We start from the raw sequence: 26,206 nt of genomic DNA, 5'->3' as shown, positions 1-26,206 counted from the left end.
CTGTTATATCCTGTGTTTTATATCATATAACACACAAATGGGTAGGTTTAGGGGTGGGGTTGGGTTGGGTTACATGTTCAAACGTGTCTAAATAGTGATAATAAAAAAATAAAATAAATGTAAATAAAATTATTCTGGCTGATTAAATTGAGAATCACACTCCATGTCATGATGGCAAAATCAAAACCCAATATATAATTTCATCATAACGATAACATTCCCATGCCCAACGCGTCTGTGTATGACACCAAAGGTTTCTCATTGAAATCAATGGAGTACCCCTGAGCATCAATATAGTGACGCTTAGGGGTACCTTCATTGTGGCACTTGACCATGGCACTTGACCATGCTTCAGATTTTGACGCCTAGGGAGTGAGAATGGGTTGGTATTCCTGTGGACATGGGCGTTTGGAATAGGTTTACGTAATCAGTGCTGCTTGTCATTTCAAACGACAAGACATATATTTCATTCCGTGGAGATGTTATGCATCCCCGGTGAATGGCCTCCGCAACCTCCCAAAATGCAAACAAAAATAATTACCCTTTGATAAACTCAACTAATTAATGGTCCCACTGTTTGGCCTTGCCTTCACCATCCATTATGGAGCTATTTGTTAGAAAATGTCAAAGTTTTAATAAACCCCTAAACAACCCTTGCAACATGTGCTTACCATTGGCATTTCCAGGCTTATAATGAGAATTGTGTCACTAAAGGTTATTCCAATCAAAATTAATGTTGGGAGGGAAAAAAGTCACAAGCCTTTTCTGTTATGGGACTTCTTTTAATGGGATTTTATTCAAGCCCAAGCACAATGACAGTTTAGTGGAGGCCACACACTGGGGGTTTATCGATTTAGAGACCATGCTTGATCTGGATGATTTTTGTGTGTGTGTGTTGCTTCTAGCCGTACTGTTCCCTGCATCTTCAACTGCACGTATCAGCAAACCCATACACCTCTGGAAATATAGCCAGCAGAGAGTCGGCTCCTGGAATCATAGTGGCGTCAGGTGAGTTTGAGTGAAAGGACTGATCCTGTAGTTTAGAAAGAAATGGCAGAAAGCTCCAGAGGAACTTAAAAACACAGGCTAATGATGAACTTAATACAAACAGGTGTGATCATAATGAATGTCTATGGTAACGGATAGTGGCGGGAAATAGAACAAAGGGAAACTAAACACACAAATTGTGACAAATTCTCTTATGCTCACCAAGCCTACATTTATTTGATTGCAATATTGAGTTATAAAGTCATAATTGCAAGATATTCTGAGAAAAAAGTAAGCTCACAATTTTAAAATGTTTTTGCAATTGCAAGTGTATATCTCGCAACTCTGAGAAAAAAAAATCTGAATTGCGAGATACAACGTGGCAGTTGCAACTTTCTCTCTATTCTGACTTTATCAAAATTGCGACATTATTTCTCAGAATTGCAACTTTATATCTCACAATTTTTTCAAAATAATGACTTTCTGACTTTCTCAGAGTTGCGACTTTATATCTCACATTTTGGCCTTTATAACACAATTGGGACTTTATATCTCACAATTCAGACTTTATAACTCAGATTGCAAGATTAAATCTAACAATTCTGAGAAAAAGTGAGAATTGCGAGATAAAACATTGCAAGAAAATGTCAAAATTACAACTTTACATCTCGAAAGTCTGACTTAACTTCTCAAAATTATGATTTTTTATTTCTATGGAACTTTCTATCTCGCAATTCGAACTTTATAACTCAATTGCGAGTTTATATCACAATTCTGGAAAAAAAGTCAAAATTGCGACTATATATCTAAAAATTCGGACTTTCTCAAAATCGTGACATTATTTCTCAGAATTGCAACTTAATATCTTGCAATTCAGACTTTACAACTCATAGTTGCAAATTTGTATCTAACAATTCTGAGAAAAAGTCCAAATTGCAACTTTATTTCTCAAAATCCTGACTTTATTTCTCAGGGTTGTGATTTTGGACTTTATAACTTTATAAATCGGACAACTCTGAGAAAAAGGTCAAAATTGCAACTTTGTCTCACAATTCGAACTTTACTCAATTGCTAGTTTATATCACAATTCTGAAAAGTCAAAATTGCGACTATCTATCTCAAAATTCTGACTTTATTTCTCAAAATTCCGACAACTTTATATCTCACAATTCAGAATTTATAACTCACATTGCAAGTTTATATCTCACGATTCTGAGAAAAAGTGAGAATTGTGAGATAATTGCAAGAAAATGTAAAAATTACAACTTTACATCTCAAAAGTCTGACTTAACTTCTCAAAATTACGATTTATATTTCTATAGAACTTTCTATCTTCCAGTTCGGACCTTACAACTCAATTGCATTTCTATATCTCAAAATTCTGACTTTATTTCTCAAAATTGCGACATTATTTCTCAGAATTCTGACTATTTCTTAGAGGTGGGATTTTATATCTCACAATTCAGGCTTTATAATTCACAATTGCGACTTTATATCTCACAATTCTGAGAAGAAAAAAAAATACTTTACATCTCTACATCATAAAAATTGCTTTACATCTCAAAATTTGAAACGACTTGAAATTGCTAATTTATTTCTCACAATTGTGAGTTTATATCTAACATTTATTGAGAAAAAAGTCAGAAATGCTATATAAAAGTCGCAATTACCATTTTTACATTTTATTCCGCAGTGGAAACAAGCTTCCATACTTTAATATATGTACAACTTTTGTCAAATTTAGTACTCAAAACAGAGTCCCGTAGCAGAATTTTCCCTGTATCTTAGTATGCATACTTTCAATATATCTTAACACATCTTTCTCTCAAGCTTTTTTGTTTTTGATGAAAGTGGTGGCTTATTACCACTGTTCTAGTCGATGTAGTAACAATAACTGTAGTAAGTATGTGAAACTTTGGTTATCATGGAAAAATGTTGTATTCATTTAAAAATGTGATTGAAATGTATCATTCCATTTTTTGATCCTCCTTTAATCTTTAAAGAAGCATTTCAAAGTTGAAATGACACGTATTAAAAGGGGGAAAAAGATAATGGCAAAGGATTATTTGTATTTTTGTTTTGGTTACAGACAGGTAGAAAAAAAAAACAGTCTAGTTGGCAGGTCCTGGAAAACGAAACAATTTTTAAAGTGTGTAGTTCTTGTATTCTTCCTTAAATCCTTGACATCAGTGTGTTTTTTGTCCTAGAACTCCAAAGCAAAGCATATTAAAATTCCTTTCATCTTAAGCGCTTATGACACTGTTATTGTTGAAGACGTTCATTTTGCGCTCGTGGAGCACAGGCATCTGTATATGGACTATAAACAAGATTAGTGTTGTGCTAGCATAAACAAATGGAAATGCTAAGTGCTACTCTTGAGATTAGCGGCAGAGAGTCTTTAGAGTGTTCTTATGATTCTCTCTCCATCATCTTCTGTTTTCACAACCGACTAACTCTTCCACCACTTCAAACTTCAAATGTTTATTTTATAAGATTGAAAGCGCTTGTCACTTTTTCATTTTACTCCTTCAGGCTTGTGTCTTCCGCGACGTTCGTCGATTATATTGCCTCCGGATGAACGCAGAGGAAATATAAATGTCTTGGCACTGTAACTATCTGGATAAGTAATCCTAGGAGGAGGCCGACTATTTGATATTAGGCTCTAAATTGACATTTAGTTGATTGATTTGATCGTATAAGAGTTGTGGGGACGGCAAAGACTTTCCTGGGTTTCTTAGCTTATTAGATATAGAGGTTTTCCAGAACTCCTAGTTAGCTCACAAAGCATCAGAATGGCAGATTTTATTACACATGATGCATTTGCTGCTCTATCTATATATCTATCTCTATCTATCTATCTCTATCTATCTATCTATCTGGGTGGGATATATTAGGCAGCAAGTGAACATTTTGTTCTCAAAGTTGTGGTGTTAGAAGCGGGAAAAATGGGCAAGCGTAAGAATTTGAGCGAGTTTGACAAGAGCCAAATTGTGATGGCTAGACAATTGGGTCAGAGCATCTCCAAAACTGCAGCTCTTGTGGGGTGTTCCCGGTCTGCAGTGGTCAGTATCTATCAAAAGTGGTCCAAGGAAGGAACAGTGGTGAACCGGTGACAGGGTCATGGGCGGCCAAGGCTCATTGATGCACGTGGGGAGCGAAGGCTGGCCCGTGTGGTCCGATAAGCTACTGTAGCTCAAATTGCTCAAGAAGTTAATGCTGGTTCTGATAGAAAGGTGTCAGAATACACAGTGCATCACAGTTTGTTGCGTATGGGGCTGCATAGCCGCAGACCAGTCAGGGTGCCCATGCTGACCCCTGTCCACCGCCAACAGTGGGAACGTGAGCATCAGAGCTGGACCACGGAGCAATGGAAGAACACATTCTTCCATGGTCTGGTGAATCACATTTTCTTTTACATCACGTGGATGACCGGGTGCGTGTGTTGCTTTACAGGGGAACACATGGCACCAGGATGCACTATGGGAAGAAGGCAAGCCGGCAGAGGCAGTGTGATGCTTTGGGCAATGTTCTGCTAGGAAATCTGTCATCCATGTGGATGTTACTTTGACACGTACCACCTACCTAAGCATTGTTGCAGACCATGTACACCCTTTCATGGAAACGGTATTCCCTGGTGGGAATGTCCTCTTTCAGAAGGATAATGCGCACTGCCACAAAGCAAAAATTGTTCAGGAATGGTTTGAGGAGCACAACAACGAGTTTGAGGTGTTGACTTGGCCTCCAAATTCCCCAGACCTCAATCCAATCGAGCATCTGTGGGATGTGCTGAACAAACAAGTCCGATCCATGAAGGCCCCACCTCACAACTTACAGGACTTAAAGGATTTACTGCACATCTTGGTGCCAGACACCACAGCACACCTTCAGGGGTCTAGTGGAGTCCATGCCTCGACGGGTCAGGACTGTTTTGGCAGCAAATATTAGCCTGATCGGTGTTTCTTTGGAATGAAGTATATATGACTTTTGTGTTGCAAAAGAAGCACAATACTCAATCTTCATATTCATATAGCTTTAGTTATCAACTCTCTATCTGCTTTGGTAAGCATGACTGTAATTATTCTGCTCTTCTTTCCACAGGTTCAATCGGTGCAGAGTTAACGAGCAGCAACGTTAGCATGTTCATCACATCCGACGCTGGAAACACATGGCGACAGGTGACTCTGACCGTGGGGTGTTCAGCCAGATGGGGGTGGGCAGTCATTTCAGCACTGATGCATATCTTTGAGCAGATAAATCCACGTGCCCCATTTCAGAGCCGATAATCAAATGACACCTTCAGAGAAAACAAAATTCAATGACATATATGATGCCCGTGGGTGCATGTTTGATGATGCAATTTAAATTTATGGGGCCAGCTGTCTAATTAAAAATGGAGCGCTCAAATAATTAAGAGAAAATTGATGTGGCAAAAAGTTAAAGCATGCTGGGTAGGGCATGGGTTTGATGTCGTATATCTTGTCAGTAGGAATTACAATCACTGGGATTTGAGAAATAGCATCATTTCAAGGACAGCAGACCTGTGGTTGCCAGCTTTCATATAATCAAATTGAAAGCCCTCCCAAGAAGAGTAAAGGAGATGAAATATTGTCATAACTCAGCCAATCTGACATTATGAATGAAAATAACATTGGAACATACGAGACGCATAGCTGCATAAGCAGAAGTTATTATTAATGTTGTTGTTTTTAACGTTGGCGCTCAACCAGCAAACAATGATTTCAGAAATTAGCAGTCCTTATTTATTATAGATTTATGTTGATCAGGGCAACAGGGGTCAGCTGCGTTTCTCGGTTATAATTACTCCAGTGTGACTTGGTTGATCCAACTTTTCAAGTGAGCTTACTCTTAAAGAACAACAACGCAAACCCCACACAGTATCTCGCTAACATAAATACTATCCTCACAATTAGCCTGTGAAGTGCTTCAGCCAATCAGATGGTGTTTTATCCACTTAAACGGACTTGCGCATGCTAAATGCTTGAAGCCCCAAGGCCAGAACTCAACGGGAATTCACATCAGCAAGAATTCACAGCACATACAGTGAAGTTATCGCTGCTCTGGGGCAAACAAATGGAAAATACTAATGAGGGCCTCAATTTTCGGTTCAACTCTGCAGTAGGTCAACCGAGCATCTGGGTGTATTTTTTGCTCTGTAAGGCAATTACTTGTTTGGTACATGTTTGCAACCACTAGCAATTCTGTAATGGTGACTGGAGGGGGTCATTTGTTTTAGGCATTTTTTGAGCTCTGTATATTTTTAGTATACATATATTATAAAGTATATATACAATCCCAAGAAGATTAACACTAGCATGGTCTTGCCAGATTCTCGTACATTTCATTTGTACAGAGAGTCTGGCCACTCTCCATTGACAAGCGTTTACTTCCCTGAAGGCGGGTACTCTGTTGAAGTTTAAAACTATTAGATCTGCCCAGAGCCACTCTGGATCTACCATAACCAATCGCTAACGTTTGGTCATCACGTATGTCATGCGCCGTTTGCCTCTGTTTCTCACATGGAAGTCCGTGAAAATAACTGTGCACGCCACCTCAGTGATAAAACCTAAAACTTGTGCATTCGGGTTGTGATTTAGTGGAGGGGAGAGTTTTGTAATCGGGAACGCGCTACTCAAGTGGTCCGTAACATGATTGTATGCTGTAAATAAAATATCATATGCTTGGTATGATAAGAATAAATGCTAAATTCAAATGTCTACGTGCTTTTCTTCTTTTTATTTTTTGAGCGGTGATGAAATATATTGCTCTTGTAAATACTTGCCAGCATTTAAAGAAATACAAGTCTAGAAATGCATCCAAATGACAGCAAAGCGCAACCGTACAGTGCTCTGCAGTGGTCAAAAAGGATATAAACAGTGAATTTTGAAGTGATATATTCTTGAAAACTCAGAGATGTGGATTCGGACAGCAATTAAATTACCACACGACCTTGGTGTTTGTCTTAAACAGTAGGTAATTCGGCCGGGGATTTTTACGCGGGTGGTGGGAGACGGACGGCAATAAAATCACTGACTAGCCCCTGTAAATTATTTCAATGCCTTCTGACTCCACGAGAAACAATTACCGTCCGAATAGGGCATCAGCAAACTCCTTCACCACTAACGGAGCGAGCTGGAAAATCAAACTTTTCCCGAACCCTGTGGGGAGGACGGCCACAACATCATGGCCACCAACAGAACTCAGCAAAGATTGTTCTTGCTCCGGCTTTAACTTCTGGATATTCGGCAGCGGTGCCACAACGGAATGAATGGCTTCGTTCGCATCTTTCTCCGCCACCATTTCTGAACTACAACTCAAACTAGCGCACGACATCAACGTCATCGTTCTCAGCCACTCCTTCTGTTCGCTGATTGGACCGATAAAAACTAAGAATATACAGCAGTCCCAGACAGAGTACTGAAGGAAAATGAAAATTGAGAGGAAGTACGTTGGAGGGCGGAGCCAGGCTAGATTAACACAATGTAATCAAACAGAATCAAACTAGCCTTAGCATTTGTTTACGAGAGTGTGAAGTTTTAGATGATCTATTACCAGTTGATGTAATTGTATCAAGCAGGACAAAATGCTTTAACTGAGGAAAAAGCAACTAATATCATAAAACATCAGGGAACATTTAAATTCCTAATACTCGCTGATGTGCTGTTGTTTTCTCTCTTAAATTATGTAAATTTGTGGAGGAACTGGATTTCATTATTTAAAGAGTTATCACAAAAAAAATAAAAATAAACAGAATAGAACATTATATTAAGGACTTTATTATATAAAGAATAAAGAGAAAAAGAACACTACATTAAAGGTGGGGTAAGTGCTTTCTGGTAACCGATGTTGATTTCAAATCACCAAACCAAACGCCCCTATTTTGATAGCTCCGCCCCACACATACATAGCCCAGACAAAGACTATGGCGGAATCTGCTGTGCCAGCCGGCCGAGGCTATGATGTCGTCAATAAGTGAAAGCAATATGTGTTACTATGGTAATCCAGGTCGAATGTTCAGTGAAAAACTCATCCCTTACATCCCAAAAACACAAACACAGTTCTCATGAACAACTCGATAGCATGAGCACGACAGTCCAACTAACCAACATATTACAGATTAGAGGGTTATAGCGATCACAATAACACAAACAGTTCTCATGAACAACTCGATAGCATTAGCACAACAGACCAACTATCGAACGTATTAAAAATATGACAAGATTATAGGGTTATATCGATCATGTAAAGAGGTTTAGACACTCCAGACTTATATGGTGTGGAAATGATTGAGTAATTGTCATTTCTGAAGTGAACAACAATACGATTGCAAATGGACAAGCAAGCAAACATGACACACGAGCATATTCAAGCAAAAGCCAGCATATATTAGTTCTGTCAAACAAAACAAAATCAATGGTACTCGCCTATCGAGAAGAAATAAAGCAACCTCGGCCTTCGCTCCTTGAGTTCTCTCCAGCGCTGGAAAGCTGATACTTCTTGCCTGATCGTAAGCCTTCTTTTGTTCCACAGACATCTTCCACATTTGTTTTTTCGCTCGGCTAATGTCCGTCCTGTGTCATGTCTTTTGAATAATGACGTGCACCGAGCGCTCTCTTCTCCCCATCATTAGTAGAAACGCCTCTTACTGCTGATTGGCTATCAGATTGTTTTGATACTCGGTCCGAGACGCTTTACTAAAGCAGTTTTGAAATAACACTTTCCCCACCTTTAACTTTTTAACAATATTTCCAAGAAAACATGATTTGAAGAACACCCGGAATCAATTATTTTTTAATAAATTGCCTGTTTTTCATTTTAGAAGTTAGCATGCTGGTGATAAGATAAAAATAGCAACATCTCCTTAAACTAAAGTATTAAAATGAATTAAAGCGTACCCCTGTCCGAAAACTAAATAATATTTTATATTGTATAAAGTTTTATCATTTATGACATCTTAATGGGAATATCAAAATTAAGGGAACAGCATACAATTTATAAATTTATTTACTTACTTATTATTTACTTTATTTGTTTTGCACATCTATAGGACTCAAATATATGGAATGATATTCCGGATAATATTAAAAATGAATTGCAAATTGTATTTGAAATTGCATTTTCAATGTATGCACGCATACGATGGGACATAATGGAAACACAAATGCATGAGATTTACATTTTACATTTACGCATTTGGCAGACGCTTTTATCCAACGCGACTTACAGTACCCGTATTACAGGGACAATCCCCCTGGAGCAACGTGGAGTAAAGTGCCTTGCTCAAGGACACACTGGTGGCAATTGCTGGGATCGAACCAGCAACCTTCTGCATATCAGTTTAGTGGTTTAACCCACTAGACCACCATCTCCACTTGATTTGCAATTGCGTTTGGATTTTCTTTTCTGTGTATGTAACATGTCTTACAAATCTTACGAGTTATGACACTGCCATTTTGGAATAGCAATAGAAAATCACCCATTTGCTATTTCAATTCCTCCGCGTCCTGTCCCAACCCTCACAAAATTCAAAGGGAATCGCAATCCCCTTTGCACTTGCATTTCCAATGCCCAACACAGTCAGCTGTCAATCAGTCTTGAAGGTGGGGTTTATTAATATAGTCGGAAAGTATGCCACACCCTCATACACGGAATACAAATCACTAATTTGTGTTTCTACTATGTCACACCATATGCGTGCAAATACAATTTGCAATTCCTTTTAAATATTGTCCGGAATATCAGACCATACTAACACACATACATGTGCATATATTCAAACTGCTTAACTGTTAAACTATGTCTGTTGCAGATATTCGATGAAGAGTACAGCGTTCTGTATCTGGACCAAGGCGGAGCTTTAGTAGCTATTAGACACACCCCTCTTCCCATCAGGCATCTCTGGTAATCCCACGCTAATATCATCATTAATATTTCATGCATATGTTCATAAAAGATGAGTCGATGTAATCACACCAAGCTGACTCACATAATCATGGGAAGTGTGAACATTCTCATTAAACCCAGTAGACTGTGTAATACTTTTGTCTAGTAATCTAGATGAAATGTCGGAAAGGTGCAGTAAAGTTCTGTTTGAATTATTTTCCAGCTGTGTGTGGAAATGCAATCGTTTCTAAACTCTATCGCAGTTTCAGGTGTGTGCTGCTGGTTTCTGTGCAGGTTGAGCTTTGATGAGGGGAGAGTGTGGAACAAATACAGTTTCACTTCATCGCCCCTGTTCGTGGACGGGGTCTTGGGCGAACCGGGCGAGGAGACGCTCATTATGACGTACGTATGATGAATATTCAGTAGTAATACATTTGGATGGTTCTGGAATGTGAAAATGGTGCTTGATGAAATGTAGTTTATGTGATGAACACAGTAGCTAAACCCTGAAAACTGAAAAAGAATGTCAGTAAATCCGTTGCCTCAAAGTAATGTCTGTCTGTCTGTCTGTCTGTCTGTCTGTCTGTCTGTATGTCTGTCTGTCTGTCTGTGGTAAGATGGGTGGATGAATAGATTATATTTATCTATCTATCTATCTATCTATCTATCTATCTATCTATATATCTATCTATCTATCTATCTATCTATCTATCTATCTATCTATCTATCTATCTATCTATCTATCTATCTATCTATCTATCCATCCATCCATCCATCCATCCATCCATCCATCCATCCATCCATCCATCCATCCATCCATCCATCCATCCATCCATCCATCCATCCATCCATCCATCCATCCATCCATCCATCCATCCATCCATCCATCCATCCATCCATCCATCCATCCATCCATCCATCCATCCATCCATCCATCCATCCATCCATCCATCCATCCATCCATCCATCCATCCATCCATCCATCCATCCATCCATCCATCTAAACCCTGAAAACTGAAAAAGAATGTCAGTAAATCCGTTGCCTCAAAGTAATGTCTGTCTGTCTGTCTGTCTGTCTGTCTGTCTGTCTGTCTGTGGTAACATGGGTGGATGAATAGATTATATCTATCTATCTATCTATCTATCTATCTATCTATCTATCTATCTATCTATCTATCTATCTATCTATCTATCCATCTATCCATCTATCCATCTATCCATCTATCCATCTATCCATCTATCCATCTATCCATCTATCCATCCATCCATCCATCCATCCATCCATCCATCCATCCATCCATCCATCCATCCATCCATCCATCCATCTATCTATCTACTGTCTGTCTGTCGATATCATCAATCTATTCTGTATAACGATTAATTTGTATTCTAATAATATTTCAAATATATAATTTTTGAAAACACTATATTTTATAATATAATATTTTTTATATTTTATTGTTAACAAATGCAAGTTTATCTCACAATTGTAACTTTAAATTTTTTACTTAAGACTTCAAATCACACCATTTCTACTTTATTTCTTATTTTAAACTTTCTAAAAATTACTAAAAGTTTTACTTCCATAAAAATGGTGCATAAACTGTGTAAATATGAAATGTTCAGTGCATTGCTTGATGATGCTTGGTGATAAAAAATAAATCAATGATAAACCAAGTGATGTTTTTAGACCTTCCAGTAGCGAATCGCCTATTTTAAAAGGGAAATCATTAAAACCATCATGCCAGTTCTGATATCACATCATAATCCTCTAAATCCAGCTCAACCTAAAATTATTTTGAGAAGTATTTCATGAAGTTTTCCCTTGTAGGATATTCCTAGATACTTTCTGCTGTCTTTCTGACAGGCCCTAAAAGTGTCGCACTGTTCTTGAGTGTCAGACTTTCTCAATGTGAGTTTCAGACTTTTTGTTGACAGTTTGACGCAGGTTTCCACTGATATGGTTTGACTTGGATAACATTGCTAAGCATTTCCTCTCCCTGTCCGCTCTGCATCGTTCTAATCATTGGAGTCACAGCGGTCTCGATATGCCACTGCTCGCCAGACATACAGTGGCTGATGTTATGCCTTTGTTTGCAGGATCTTCGGTCATGTCAGTCACCGCTCAGAATGGCAGCTGGTAAAGATAGACTTCAGGTCTATCTTTAACAGAAGATGCATAGAGTCTGACTATGTGCAGTGGGATTTACATGACCAGGTGAGAAATCTTTTTTATCATCATGGATCCCCAATCTGAATATTTGGTTACATACTTTTTTCACATATTATTTTATAAATCAGGGTTAGCTAAAACTAAAAGTATTAAAGTGATAGTTCACCCAAAATTAATATTCTGTAGTCACATACTCACCCTCATGTTGTTCCAAACCTGTATGAAATTCTTTCTTCTTCTGAACACAAAAGATATTTTGAAGAATATAAACAGTTGACGGTAGCCATTGACTTCAATAGTCTGGGAAAAAATATAATGTCAATTTTGCCCATCAACTGTTTGGTTACCGACATTCTTTAAAGGGTTGATGAATTGAAAAATCAACTTTCCCTTGAGCTTTTGATATACACTCACCTAAAGGATTATTAGGAACACCATACTAATACTGTGTTTGACCCCCTTTCGCCTTCAGAACTGCCTTAATTCTACGTGGCATTGATTCAACAGGGTGCTGAAAGCATTCTTTAGAAATGTTGGCCCATATTGATAGGATAGCATCTTGCAGTTGATGGAGATTTGTGGGATGCACATCCAGGGCATGAAGCTACCGTTCCACCACATCCCAAAGATGCTCTATTGGGTTGAGATCTGGTGACTGTGGGGGCCATTTTAGTACAGTGAACTCATTGTCATGTTCAAGAAACCAATTTGAAATGATTCGAGCTTTGTGACATGGTGCATTATCCTGCTGGAAGTAGCCGTCAGAGGATGGGTACATGGTGGTCATAAAGGGATGGACATGGTCAGAAACAATGCTCAGGTAGGCCGTGGCATTTAAACGGTGCCCAATTGGCACTAAGGGGCCTAAAGTGTGCCAAGAAAACATCCCCCACACCATTATACCACCACCACCAGCCTGCACAGTGGTAACAAGGCATGATGGATCCATGTTCTCATTCTGTTTACGCCAAATTCTGACTTTACCATCGGAATGTCTCAACAGAAATCGAGACTCATCAGACAAGGCAATTTTTTTCCAGTCTTCAACTGTCCAATTTTGGTGAGCTTGTGCAAATTGTAGCCTCTTTTTCCCTATTTGTAGTGGAGATGAGTGGTACCCGGTGGGGTCTTCTGCTGTTGTAGCCCATCCGCCTCAAGGTTGTACGTGTTTTGGCTTCACAAATGCTTTGCTGCATACCTCGGTTGTAACGAGTGGTTATTTCAGTCAAAGTTGCTCTTTTATCAGCTTGAATCAGTCGGCCCATTCTCCTCTGACTTCTAGCATCAACAAGTCATTTTCGCCCACAGGACTGCCGTATGCTGGATGTTTTTCCCTTTTCACACCATTCTTTGTAAACCCTAGAAATGGTTGTGCGTGAAAATCCCAGTAACTGAGCAGATTGTGAAATACTCAGACCGGCCTGTCTGGCACCAACAACCATGCCATGCTCAAAATTGCGTAAATCACCTTTCTTTCCCATTCTGACATTCAGTTTGGAGTTCAGGAGATTGTCTTGACCAGGACCACACCCCTAAATGCATTGAAGCAACTGCCATGTGATTGGTTGATTAGATAATTGCATTAATGAGAAATTGAAAAAGTGTTCCTAATAATCCGTTAGGTGAGTGTTTAAAAGGTCATCGTAATATAAGAATATCCTGTAAGTTTCGGAGCTGAAAACTTCCTTGTTAGTCAAAGAAAAGCTTTTATTGAAAGCTGGCTCATCAAACGAGGGATCTGCGAATTTGCTTCCGTGACGCCAGAGAGCAGCAAAACACTGCCTCAACAGAAGAAGAAGAACGCCTAGTTCTGTACCCCCGCCCACCGATTCACTCATGACATGTAACATAAATAACATGGGCCTATGTGGAGCTAAACAGGATCAAACTTCCAAGCAATAAACTTCTAATGCTGTTGAATATTACAAAATAGTGTGCAGTGCCTAGTTGTGGAAGAACACAGTCGCTGCATAAGCTTCTGACGGATTCTAATATTATGAATGCAGTTGAACTTTATTTTTAATGAAGATCTAGCTCACGTTTGCGCGTTTGTTCGCTTCATTTCACTGCGGATTCTTTTGTAAACAAGAGACTGGATTTGCAAACTGTATGAGATTAAAAAACGATGCTGAGACTTCTATATTGGATCCGATTGGAATGGTGCAACACACTTATGAGAGTAAAAATGTGTTTATTGCATTGTTACTAAAACTGGTTAGGTACAACTATTTATTTGATATCTATTGATTATCTGTACGTGAACTGAACTTAACTAAACATAATTAATGATAACTTACCATGCTGTCACGAGCTGGTGTATCCTTTGTATTGAAGACTAAAATTGTATTGTTTAATGTTATTTTCACTATTAATATATTTTTCTTAATGTTTATAATTATTTGTATAATGTATTTTGTGAAGTCAGGCTGTGTCTGTATATGTGTCCCCAGGAGAGACATGGGATGAGCTATATTTGGTACAGGAATGTGTGTACATAGCATATGTTTTCCGCTGATGCATTTATTCCATGATGCATACGTCGACTGATGTCAGTATTCTTTATATGGGAAGTGGATTGTGCCACATGTAAGCATGAAGTATACTATTTTACATAGGATGCATGTTTCTCTACCTTCTAAGGAAATCTCTTCCTAGTGAGTTCCTCTGTTAATAGTATATAACATCCAAATTGAGTGTACTGCCCCAGATGAGAAGAGAAGAAGATAGCAGACAGGCAGACAGAGGGTGAGGGACAGAAGGAGGATGGAGCAAGGGAGAGGGGTAGAGGAAGGAGGAATGGAAAAACACATACAGCTGGCATGAGACAACTTTTCAATGTCTCTACTATTGTATGTCTGACATATACATGTTTTCTAGTCTTTCCAGCATCCCTCCATTGAGGCCTAATACTTTAGATTGAACTAAAGAGCGTGTCGCTATGGCTTCTTGTTGTTTGGAACTTTTCATAAGATTCCTTTCTAACTGGCACTGACATGCTTTCCCAGAGTTCACTGTCGAGACTATATTTGAAAAGATAGAATAATATATATCCCAAAAGTCAAGCCAGAAGCGGCCTCTCACAGGAGAATAACAGATGCACGTTTATTAGTTGTTAGGACATGGCAATAGACTGGCCTACTTTAACCTGAAGCCTTGTGGTACGTTCTATTTCTGTTGCAAACTCTGAGAAGCAGAAGTTGACAGAAGAGAGAACAATGTCAAAAAACCCAACTTTTGGGCTGTAAACTACAGTAACATGCTGAGATGAGATGAAGCCATACATCTGAACCTACGCAGTCTACATCCTGTGCTGTAGGCGTTTTCAGCGCCACTCATACCGGTTAGTCTGATAAATATGAAATCCAAAAAAGAGGACATGACAGGCAATGAACCATGGCTGTAAAGCAAAACATTTTTAAACCTTATGTTGTGTTTGGGTCATTTTGATCCGGTGAATTTCTTTTTCCTGAAAATGTTAGTTAATATTATCACATTCGACTAAAGCTTACAGATTTCGCTCACACAGCATATAACCCAAACATTTTTGGGATAATTTGTACTTTTTGGAGATTTTGATCAGAAATGATCAGCCTACAAAAAAATTGTGTGTAAATATTTCGTTATGCAAAATTATCAACAAATATTGGATTCAATCTTTTTGTTAACTTTGTTTCTTTCATTTAGAGCTGATTTTGTATTTAATTTGGAAATTGACTGATTGTAGGCCTCATTGATCTGAGCTTAATATGGTAAAAAATTACCGTTTATTGAAAAATGAATGGAGGAGATCGAAATATGAGAAACATTTAATATTCAGGAGGATGTTCATATGTACATGCTTGCAAAGATAAAACCCTCGGACATGTGGATGCGTGGATACATGCACACTTGCGCTACTGAGCACACACACACACATACACATACGTTCATGTACACAAACAAACGATATTAAGTATTACAGGCTTTCTTTTTCACAGAGATTAACTTTATCCTCAGATCAATGAGGCCTATGAACAAACTTGTTGAAAGAAAGGCCTAATTGAAAGAAAACAAACTGACTGAAATCAGTATTGGTGATAATAGAACATAATGAAAAAAAAAAATCTTTTGTTTTAGTTTTTTGTAGGCCTGTCATTTTTGACCGGGAACAACATACGTGTGACTTTGTTCCATTTTGTACAAAATAAAAGCATTTAAAAAACAAACGTCCTGGTTAAACTTTAAAGCACACTATAGTGTGATAATCAGTGCATTGTACCCCCATATTTGTTGAATATTGAAAAAATTTTGCCACTAATAATGCTTTTTACGGTGGCCCAGTAGTGCACAACACAACGAAATATAAAAAGCAAACATAAGTGCACAACACAACGAAAACAAGCCACAACACAACGAAAAAGCCACAACACAAATAAATCAAGCCACAACACAACGGAAACAAGCCACAACACAACGGAAACAAGCCACAACACAATGGAAACAAGCCACAACACAACGAAAACAAGCCACAACACAACTAAAACAAGCCACAACACAAATAAATCAAGCCACAACACAACGAAAACAAGCCACAACACAACGGAAACAAGCCACAACACAACGAAAACAAGCCACAACACAACGAAAAAGCCACAACACAAATAAATCAAGCCACAACACAACGGAAACAAGCCACAACACAAATAAATCAAGCCACAACACAACGGAAACAAGCCACAACACAACGGAAACAAGCCACAACACAACGGAAAAGCCACAACACAAATAAATCAAGCCACAACACAACGGAAACAAGCCACAATACAACAAAAAGCCACAACACAATGAAATCAAGCCACAACACAACGGAAATGCTCCCGACCACTCGGCGGCACTCGGAGCGCTGTAAAGTTGCTACTGTTCTATAGAATCGGCAATCTTACAAAGAAATGAATACCACATTTAGTTTTAACAGTATGTAGGCTAACCATTGTTTATCGATATGAAATATTAATTTAAAATCACCTACATGCATTATAGCTGCATATTTATGCTCGATAATGCTTTGACCCGATACCATGGCGCTTAGGGAACGTCGGCCAATTCTACCTATTGATTGAAACGTATAATTTGTATGAATTAAAATAGCTTTTAACATTTAAAAACAGACAAAGAATTCCACAGTTTGATTGTATTGTTAAAACTGACTTAATGATGCACAACATTGGAATTTGAAAATTAAAAAAAATATAAATTTAGTTCATACAAATTATATGTTTCAACTTGGTGGAATTGGCAGACACTCCCTTAGCGCAGTGGCAGCGGGTAAAAGCGTATAAATATGCAGCTACAATGCACGTAGGTGATTTTGAATTGATATTTCATGTCAATATACAACTGCACACTTAAAACTGATTGTAGTGTTTAAATATTTGTAAGATTGGCAAATCTATAGAACAATGCAAGGAAAACTAACTTTACCGCACTCAGAGAGTCCCCTATTGGTCGGGAGCATTTCCGTTGTGTTGTGGCTATTTCGTTGTGTTGTGGATTTTTCATTGTGTTGTGGCTTGATTGCGTGGTGTTGTGGCTTTTTCGTTGTGTTGTGGATTTTTCGTTTTGTTGTGGCTTGATTTTGTTGTGTTTTGGATTTTTTGTTGTGTTGTGTCTTGATTTCGTTGTGTTGTGTCTTGATTTCGTTGTGTTGTGGCTTTTTCGTTGTGTTATGGCTTTATTTCGTTGTGTTGCGGCTTCATTTCGTTGTGCTGTGGATTTATTTTGTTGTGTTGTGAACTTATGTATGCTTTTTAAATTTCGTTGTGTTGTGCACTACTGGGCCACCGTACTTTTTTCACTCAAAAACTGAGACGCACACTGTAAGCTCAGATCAGTTCCAACACCGTTTTAAAAAAAAGTTGCTGACTTAAATTAAGTATGATCAACTTGTTTAAGTCATTTCAACTTAAATTACATTAAATGAGTTGAATCTTCTATAACTTATAAAAAAGTTTCAAATTGCTTAAATCATTTTGATGAGTTAAAGCATTAAAGCATGTTGTCATTAAAGCATGTTGTCATATGAGTTAAAGCATGTTGTCATAACTGGTGGTGATTGAGGAGAGACCCCTGACATAGTTGTAAAACGCTTTGGGTGTACAATAGTCAATCATTCATAACTTATTGAACATAACATTTTTTACAGTGAAAGAGACGTTTTCAACATTAAAGCTGCAAAATGTAAAATGTTTGCAGTAAAATATCCAAAAACCACAAGGCCAGTGTTATATATTTTGTTCAGTTGAGTACTTACAATTTCCCATATGTTTCCAACTATTTGTAAATCGTGAGAAAATTGCTATTTTAAAGGTCGTTCTTCGCGATCCCATTTTTCAAACTTTAGTTAGTGTGTAATGTTGCTGTTAGAGCATAAATAATACCTGTAAAATTATAAAACTCAAAGTTCAATGCCAAGCGAGATATTTTATTTAACAGAAGTTCCCTTGGGAAAGGGAAAGGGAAAGCTTTGTAGGTTTGGACTACATCCCTGTACTTCCTGCTTTAATGACGTCAATTGAACAGTTTGTTGACTAACCTCCGCCCGCAAGAATACGCAAAAAAGGGGGCGTGGTCTTGTTGCTCTCCCACGTGGAGAAGAGGAAGTGTTGCGTTTGTAGAGTGTGTTTCATATCTGGGTTACCCTCGGTTTCCGGTTTTATTTTGCAGAAACTCTTTACTCTCACTGCAGTGTGCAACGAGTGTCATAGCAGCCGCAGAGCGAACGCACAGAGTAACATCATAACATAATTTTCAACACTCCAATGTATCTAATATGATAAACAGAGCTGCGTTACCTCATACTTATGACCAGAAAAGCGGAAATGGCGCAGGCGACTATGCCATAATAAAAGTCCCGCTGCTCATGAGGCGTGTGTTGCCTTCATCTTATTAACAATCGCTCCAGCGGCCTTGCTCAGCTCCACAACACTCAGTCCAGCTCTGCTTCATACTACAGTAACGTTAATAATCACTAATAATCTTTTCCACCGGCTGTGAGGTGAAGACCACGTCCCAAGATTTTTCGTTGTGTTTTCCGTTGTCCCAAGACCACATCCGACCTCTAGCGGACGGAAAAGTTACATTGTGCACCTTTAAAGGTGTTACAAGGTTTTCAACTAAACTAGCATAAATATGGAAGATTGTTAGGTATTTTTGTTTTATTCTTCGGACTTTAAAACTTGCAAATGTGAGTTTATATCCCACATTTCTGAAGGGAAAAGGTCAGAACTGCAAGAAATAAAGTCAGAAAAAATTCTTGCAATTGTGAGTTTTTTTGATGCAAGTTTATATCTCAAAATTCAGACTTTATAACTTTCAATTGCTTGTTTATATCTCACAATTTTGAGAGAAAAAAAATCACAATTGGGAGAAATTTCTTTTTTTTGCAAGTTTTATCTCACATTTCAAATTTTTTTTTTTTCAGAATTGCTAGTTTTTTTTTCTCACAATCCAGACTTTATAACTCGCAATTGTGTGTTTATTTCTCTCAATTCTGAGTAAAACGTCACGAAAAAAGTCTGAATTGCGAGACATAATGTCAGAATTGTGAAATGTTTCACGTTTATATCCCACAATTCATACTTTTTTCTCAGAGTTGTGAGATAAAAAGTTATTTTTTTTTTTTTATTCTATGAGGGGAAACAAGCTTCCATAGGAATCTGATGCACAAAACAAAACTTTATTATGTGTAACACTAATTTGAAGAAAGCATATAAACAAAAGACTAGACAAAAAAACTTTTATTACATTAGAGCTGAAATGTGAGTGAGAGGTATAGTACCCTGAAACCTTTCACAAAATGAACTCCGCAGAGTTTGGATGTGAGATATTAAATATGGAACAACATAGTACATTGAGAGGGAAAATATTTTTTTCTCTCTTTCCTATTTTCTCTCGTCTTCTTTCCAGTCTCTCTTTTTTTTCTAAATTCAAGGTGAAACACATATGGTTCATTGTTATGAATTATTCATGTGAGATCTGAAATAAACTTGAACGAGAACGCCATATGCCAACTTTATTGAAGAAAATATTTGTGTGTGTGTATGTGTAGGCATGTACTGTATGTATATGTTGAAATCCTCCTTGTAGGGTGAACGCTGCCTCATGGGAGTCAAAAGAGTCTACCGAAAGCTGAAGGCCATAGCAAGGTGTGTTATGGGTAAAACCTACTCTGTCACGATGATTTCGGAGCCGTGTGACTGCACTGGGTCAGACTTTGAATGGTAAGCAAACTATTTTTTTTTTTCTTCTAAGATTCAGGGTCTGTTCTAAAACATATCGAGCTGTTTTGCTGTCTACTGTCTAGTTAGATATTTCAAAGGGATCATTCTAACTGTAAGTGAACCTGACTGATTTGGAACATTCAGCGTTTCGGATTTGGGGTCAGAAAAATAATAATAATAAAAATAATATTTCAATTCAACAAGGATGCATTAATCTGATCAAATGTGACAGTAAAGACATTTACAATGTTACAAAAGATTTATATTGCAAATAAATGTTGTTCTTTTGCAAGTGCAAAATAATCAGTCTGTAATTTGAATAGAATAACAACACAAAACCATATTCTGTCACGTCTGCTCTGGTTTATTTGTGTTCACACAGCTGCACTAGACAGCGCATACTTTGAGAAATATTGATTTATTCTCACATGTTTGCAAAATATTTCCTCACACAGAATATAATTTATATTCATTTCCCACTGAATTATGCTACCTGAAGAGCTGAAAAAGTGTTCAAAGCGTGCCCTGTCTCTCCTGTTCCCGGTTTTGCGTGAGTTATTACTCATCAAACGCTCATTCAGCCTAGAGCTGTCAATCATCTTACATGAACATAATTCCTGCCTTTCTGGATGACGCTGTCCTGTACACTTCCTTGTTCTGAGCTCCATGAAAAATAAACCCAAAGCAACATTTCTACATGTGAAACAAGAAGCTAATAAACACACAAATTCGATAGTATATGGTCATGTGATTTTGGGTTAATTTCATATAAAAAATGGATGTTTACATTATAAATGCTATGCAGGTGTAGCGATTACCTGCATATACCCAGATAGCAACATTGTGTCGGCCCAGATCTGGCCCACATCTGGCACTTGTGACATACTGATCTGGCCCACATGCTGCGTGGAATGAGGGCCCTTGAGTGGACCACTCCTGTTTGCCAGATCTGGGCCACAAGCAGGCCAGAACAATGCCACATGTCAGCCAAGAGCAAAGAAATAAACCAGATCTGGACCTTATCTGAGCCACAAAATCCGTGTAGATTAAATATGGAGTCATCTCAGCCTTAATAAACCTGTTAACAAGCAGAATCACTGAAGGAGAGAAGAGAACAGAAAAAGAGACAAGCAGAAAGACAAGAACTACAACTTACTTCAGCCACAGCCTTAGATTAAATCAACTGAAGATAAAAGAAGACATTAAATCTCTGAAGATCTCAGCAGAGGAAGATTAAACAACTCCACAAACAGCATTACCAGCTTCACACATTACTAACCAGACTGACTTTATTTCTGTTATATGTCTACAGAAACTCTTATTGAGAATTAACAGAAGTTTAACTCTAATGTGTTTCATCTGAAGTCACCATGACAGTGATCAGTGTTTCCATTAGTTGGGCTCTTTACTCTTCTTAAGTGTCTTCTTCTTTTGGCTTCTGCGATAGTGTGTTGGTAAAACAGATTTGAAGTAGCAAAGGAAGCTAAAGAGAAGTAACATCAGGTGATTATGATTACCTAGTGATGGTTTTAAAATCGTCATGAAATCAATGATGTCATTTAGTTCTAACAATTGTGTTATTAATGCATTTTCATTACAAACCCGTGTTACTGAAGCATCAGATCTTGCAGTGTTTTAAAAAACAGTTAGAAGAGTTTAACAAACATGAACAAAAAAAAAAATGTAACCTATGATGAAAGGTAGACACACACAGACATCAACAATCAGCACATGAATCTCAACAATGGTGACAATCAAAAAGGCCATGTTGCAATGCATGCTGGGTACCAGCATAGTACAGAACTCCCAGCATGCATTGCAGCATAAATATATTATGCAGCTGAATTTTCCTATTATTTTGTTTGTCACCATTGATGAGATTCATACGCCGATTCTTGATATCTGTGTGAATCTGATTGACGTCAGATTAACTTTTTGTGCTTTTTAAAATCTAATAACTGATTATTATAATACTCCAGGATCTCATGCTTCTGTACACAGGGTTTGTAGTGCAAATGTATTATTAACACAACACACTTGTTATACTCAAATAACACCAGGCAATTTCATATATAAAATGTCATTATAAAACCATCATCAGGTAATTATAATCACCGGATGTCTCTTTAGCTTCCTTTGCTATTTCAAATGTGTTTTACCAACACACATTCGCAGAAGCCAAAAGAGGAAGACACTTAATAAGAGTAAAGAGCCCAACTAATGGAAACACTGATCACTGTTATGGTGACTTCAGATGAAACACATTAGAGTTAAACTTCTGTTAATTCTCAATAAGAGCTTCTGTAGACGTATAACAGAAATAAAGTCAGTCTGGTTAGTAATGTGTGAAGCTGGTAATGCTGTTTGTGGAGTTGTTTAATCCTCCTCTGCTGAGATCTTCAGAGATTTAATGTCTTCTTTTATCTTCAGTTGATTTCATCTAAGGCTGTGGCTGAAGTAAGTTGTAGTTCTTGTCTTTCTGCTTGTCTCTTTTTCTGTTCTCTTCTCTCCTTCAGTGATTCTGCTTGTTAACAGGTTTATTAAGGCTGAGATGACTCCACATTTAATCTACAAAGTTTTTGTGGCTCAGATAAGGTCCAGTTCTGGTTTATTTCTTTGCTCTTGGCTGACATGTGGCATTGCTCTGGCCTGCTTGTGGCCCAGATCTGGCAAACAGGAGTGGTCCACTCAAGGGCCGTCATTCCACGCAGCATGTGGGCCAGATCAGTATGCCACAAGCGCCAGATGTGGGCCAGATCTGGGCCGACACAATGTTGCTATCTGGGTAATAGGCTAATCTAACATATTTCAACATCATTATATGACTGAAATCCACATTAGATCGCAATCGAAGTTAATACAAACATTCAATGCTAGTTTAAAGTGAGTTTTGAGTAAAAAATGTGATTAATCTCTTAAATTGTGTTATGTACAGTAGCTTGATGCTAATAGTAGCTATCATGCACCTGTCGCGCCAGGAGCTGTTCTATTTCATAATCAAATTTGTTAAAAGAATTCACATAAGGTCCCAAGAATATGTGGGGTTTTTTTTTGTTTTCTAGAAAGACTTCAGATAATAGGTGGATTAATGTATAGTGGGATCAAAGTGGTGTAGATGGGCAAGCCATGTAATGCCAGAACAAAGGCTAATAATAGCTGAATACAAACAAAAGAATAATAATAAAATTATAATGAAGATTATGTCTCATTCAGAGGTGTGACATTGTAGAGTTAGAACAATAGAAACATGAATAGGACAGTTCTCCTCGCCAGACATTAGACACTGCAAATATGTGTTTACAGGGCAATAAAATATTTTATTATTATCAGCATTCTCTAAAAAATCACATGACACGGCCTTAGAAAATGTTTCATAAAATGAATAGTTTATGAGATCAAATTTGATGAGCAGATTTGTGGCTTCAGCTTTATTGTGTTTCTAAGTTTCTACAACACAGACACGTCATATTTTTATACATTTAAGAAATATATGCTTAATATATTCTTTTTATTTTAGTTTTTAAGTTTGAGCTTATAAATCTCCTTAGTAATCTTGAACTGTAAACTCTCAAGTGTTGGTCTATTCAGAATGACGTATGAGCAGCAACAATTGGTTTTTTGGGTATGAAATTTATGCCCCACTTGCCAAAATTGGGGTTTGGAGTAAGGGATTAAAAACATTAAAAAAAAATATTACTGACCCCAAACTTTTAAACAGCAGTGCATGTCGACAGTCAGGAAATTTTACAGGATCAGGACATTTTAGGAGAAATATCTGAGACAAAGTTAATACTTAAATGAAACATAGCCAAGATCCCTATTAGGTCTCCTGGGGCTATAACATTTAATTTAGAATTGCAGCCCGTATTTTGTCAAGACAGAATGAAGGAATAAAGATGTGGCCAGTCCTCATCAGATTCTCGTTGCAGAAGAGGGTCCCTCCGTGGTACTGTTCTCTCCGTCTGTCAGCACCAGCCTCTCTTCTGAAGGATTTCACCCTACACGCTTTGTGGCTTAAACCCTCCATTTGTATTCCTGACACTCCTCCCTCGTCATGTAAATGTGGCCTCTCCCCTCATTTTCCCCCGAATTATCAAAGTTATTAATGTCGCTGTTCTGGAAAGTTCCGAATTTGCAGGCCCCTCGAGGCCGCATGGAACAAAGTGTGAAAGTTGTTAATCAGGGAGTGAAACGCTGTGCGTTTACTAACACAAGCTGGCTGCATCTGTGTAACTTGTCATGGTAATTAGTGTAATTTGTTTTCTTGATTGGGGTGTTGAGTTGCATTGTATGACAAACAACGTTGGCTTTTGTTGTCTGACGGTTAGTTCTAAAAATGTAGAAAATGTAGGTGTTAATTATTTTTGGATGCCAAGTATTTTTCTTCTGTTGTTAAAAATGTCGATGCCTCAAGCACATGTTCATTTTATCTCTAGATTATTAGATCTTATTATTAGTTCTGCTTTGACTCCTGGAAATTAAATACTAATTAAATTGTCAAGAAAATTAAATTGACAATAAAGATTGAATCTTTAAAGCATATAATGAACATAAAATGTCTATGTGTTTTTTCTTGACTTTGATGTACCATATATTATATATTAAAAAAAGATTTAGTCCATTTCAATAATTATAATGTAGGTACTACTTTGACTTTTTCTTTAAATATATATTATTCCTGACAGCTAATATAACTAGTTCCACATAAAGTATTCTGTCTAATGAATCGTATAGCAGGATGATTAAAGCATTCTGACCTATTGTATTAAAGCAATATTATGCTAAAAGTCTTTCTCATTATAAATACTATCTTTGAACAAGAATTTTTATTTTCTGTGAGTTATGAAATACAAATGTTATAATGGCCTCCTTTAATGATGAATGAGAGACCAGTGGAATTTTAGCTTAGCGGTTTGAGATCTGGGTAAGTTCAAGCCCTGCAATGAGCGATCCATGAATTATCACAGTTGAGTCCTAGAGATCAAAGCACTTGAAACTAGGTTCCTTCAATAGATCTTACATTGCTAATTTTACTGCTACTGTTTTGTACACTTCTGTTTTGTATAGAAGTGTAACGTCTGAGCAGGGATGAAGCTGAGTGAGAATCCAAATGCAGTATGAAGGATTTAATAACAAACAACATCAACAGAAAATCCAAAAACAGGCAGGAGCGCAATGGCAGGAACACACATACAGGAGCAACGGCCAACAAACAACAACTGAAGCACTGGGGTATACATACTGTAGATCTGAAAATTCAGCTTTTGTCCCCGTTATGATTGAATCACAGGACCGGAATACCAGTTGCCTTGTCAAAAAGCTCTTTATTGTCATATGTCTCGACATAGGAGAGAAACGTGTTGTTATCGTGCCAGCTGTATGTTTCTCTGAGGTTGTACATTAACAGTGAGCATTATATACCACTGACCACAGGATTTGCAAATCCTTACAAGGTAAAGAAACATGTTGGTCTGTTTAAAATAGAATGTATACTTCATGCTTACATCAGTTGATAATATAAGCTACTGTTACATCATCGGAAACAGGTGCTACATGTACAGTGAGGTCCTTCATACAGAACATGTACTCACATTCTTGTATGACCAAAATATCTCCCTGTCCTTCTCCATCCATATGACAGTAATATGTCATGCAAACTTAAGCTCATGCAGTATATATAACTTTCTCATGCACTTAAACTTCACAAATACATTATAGATTTAATTATACATATAAATAATATTAAAATAACAAATTTCTGATCTACAGCTCCCTCCATTGGAACTACCGGCCGTCAGTTCCACACCATCATCGCCACCTAATGGAGTGATAGTAAGGAGAGAAAAGCAAACCAAGAAACAAAAGACATACGAAAGACATAAAAGTA

General features: G+C 37.6%; 1 protein-coding gene across 1 annotated transcript in view; it reads left to right on the top strand.

The window, feature by feature from the left end:
• The window catches only part of sorcs1 (sortilin-related VPS10 domain containing receptor 1), a gene marked incomplete at its 3' end in the record, with an annotated part of 390,020 nt that overhangs the window by 267,149 nt on the left and 96,665 nt on the right, over positions 1-26,206 (top strand). Inside the window, exons 11-16 of the mRNA XM_079813234.1 lie at positions 906-1,008; positions 5,086-5,162; positions 9,815-9,906; positions 10,183-10,290; positions 11,989-12,106; positions 20,186-20,319. Of these exons, the coding sequence (XP_079669360.1) occupies positions 906-1,008; positions 5,086-5,162; positions 9,815-9,906; positions 10,183-10,290; positions 11,989-12,106; positions 20,186-20,319 (632 nt within the window). The remainder of the gene's footprint in view (positions 1-905; positions 1,009-5,085; positions 5,163-9,814; positions 9,907-10,182; positions 10,291-11,988; positions 12,107-20,185; positions 20,320-26,206) is intronic.

The sequence above is a fragment of the Gobio gobio genome (genome assembly GCF_949357685.1).
Source record: "Gobio gobio genome assembly, chromosome: 3".
NCBI classification, from domain to species: Eukaryota; Metazoa; Chordata; class Actinopteri; order Cypriniformes; family Gobionidae; genus Gobio; species Gobio gobio.
This window is presented reverse-complemented; position numbering and strand designations above follow the sequence as displayed.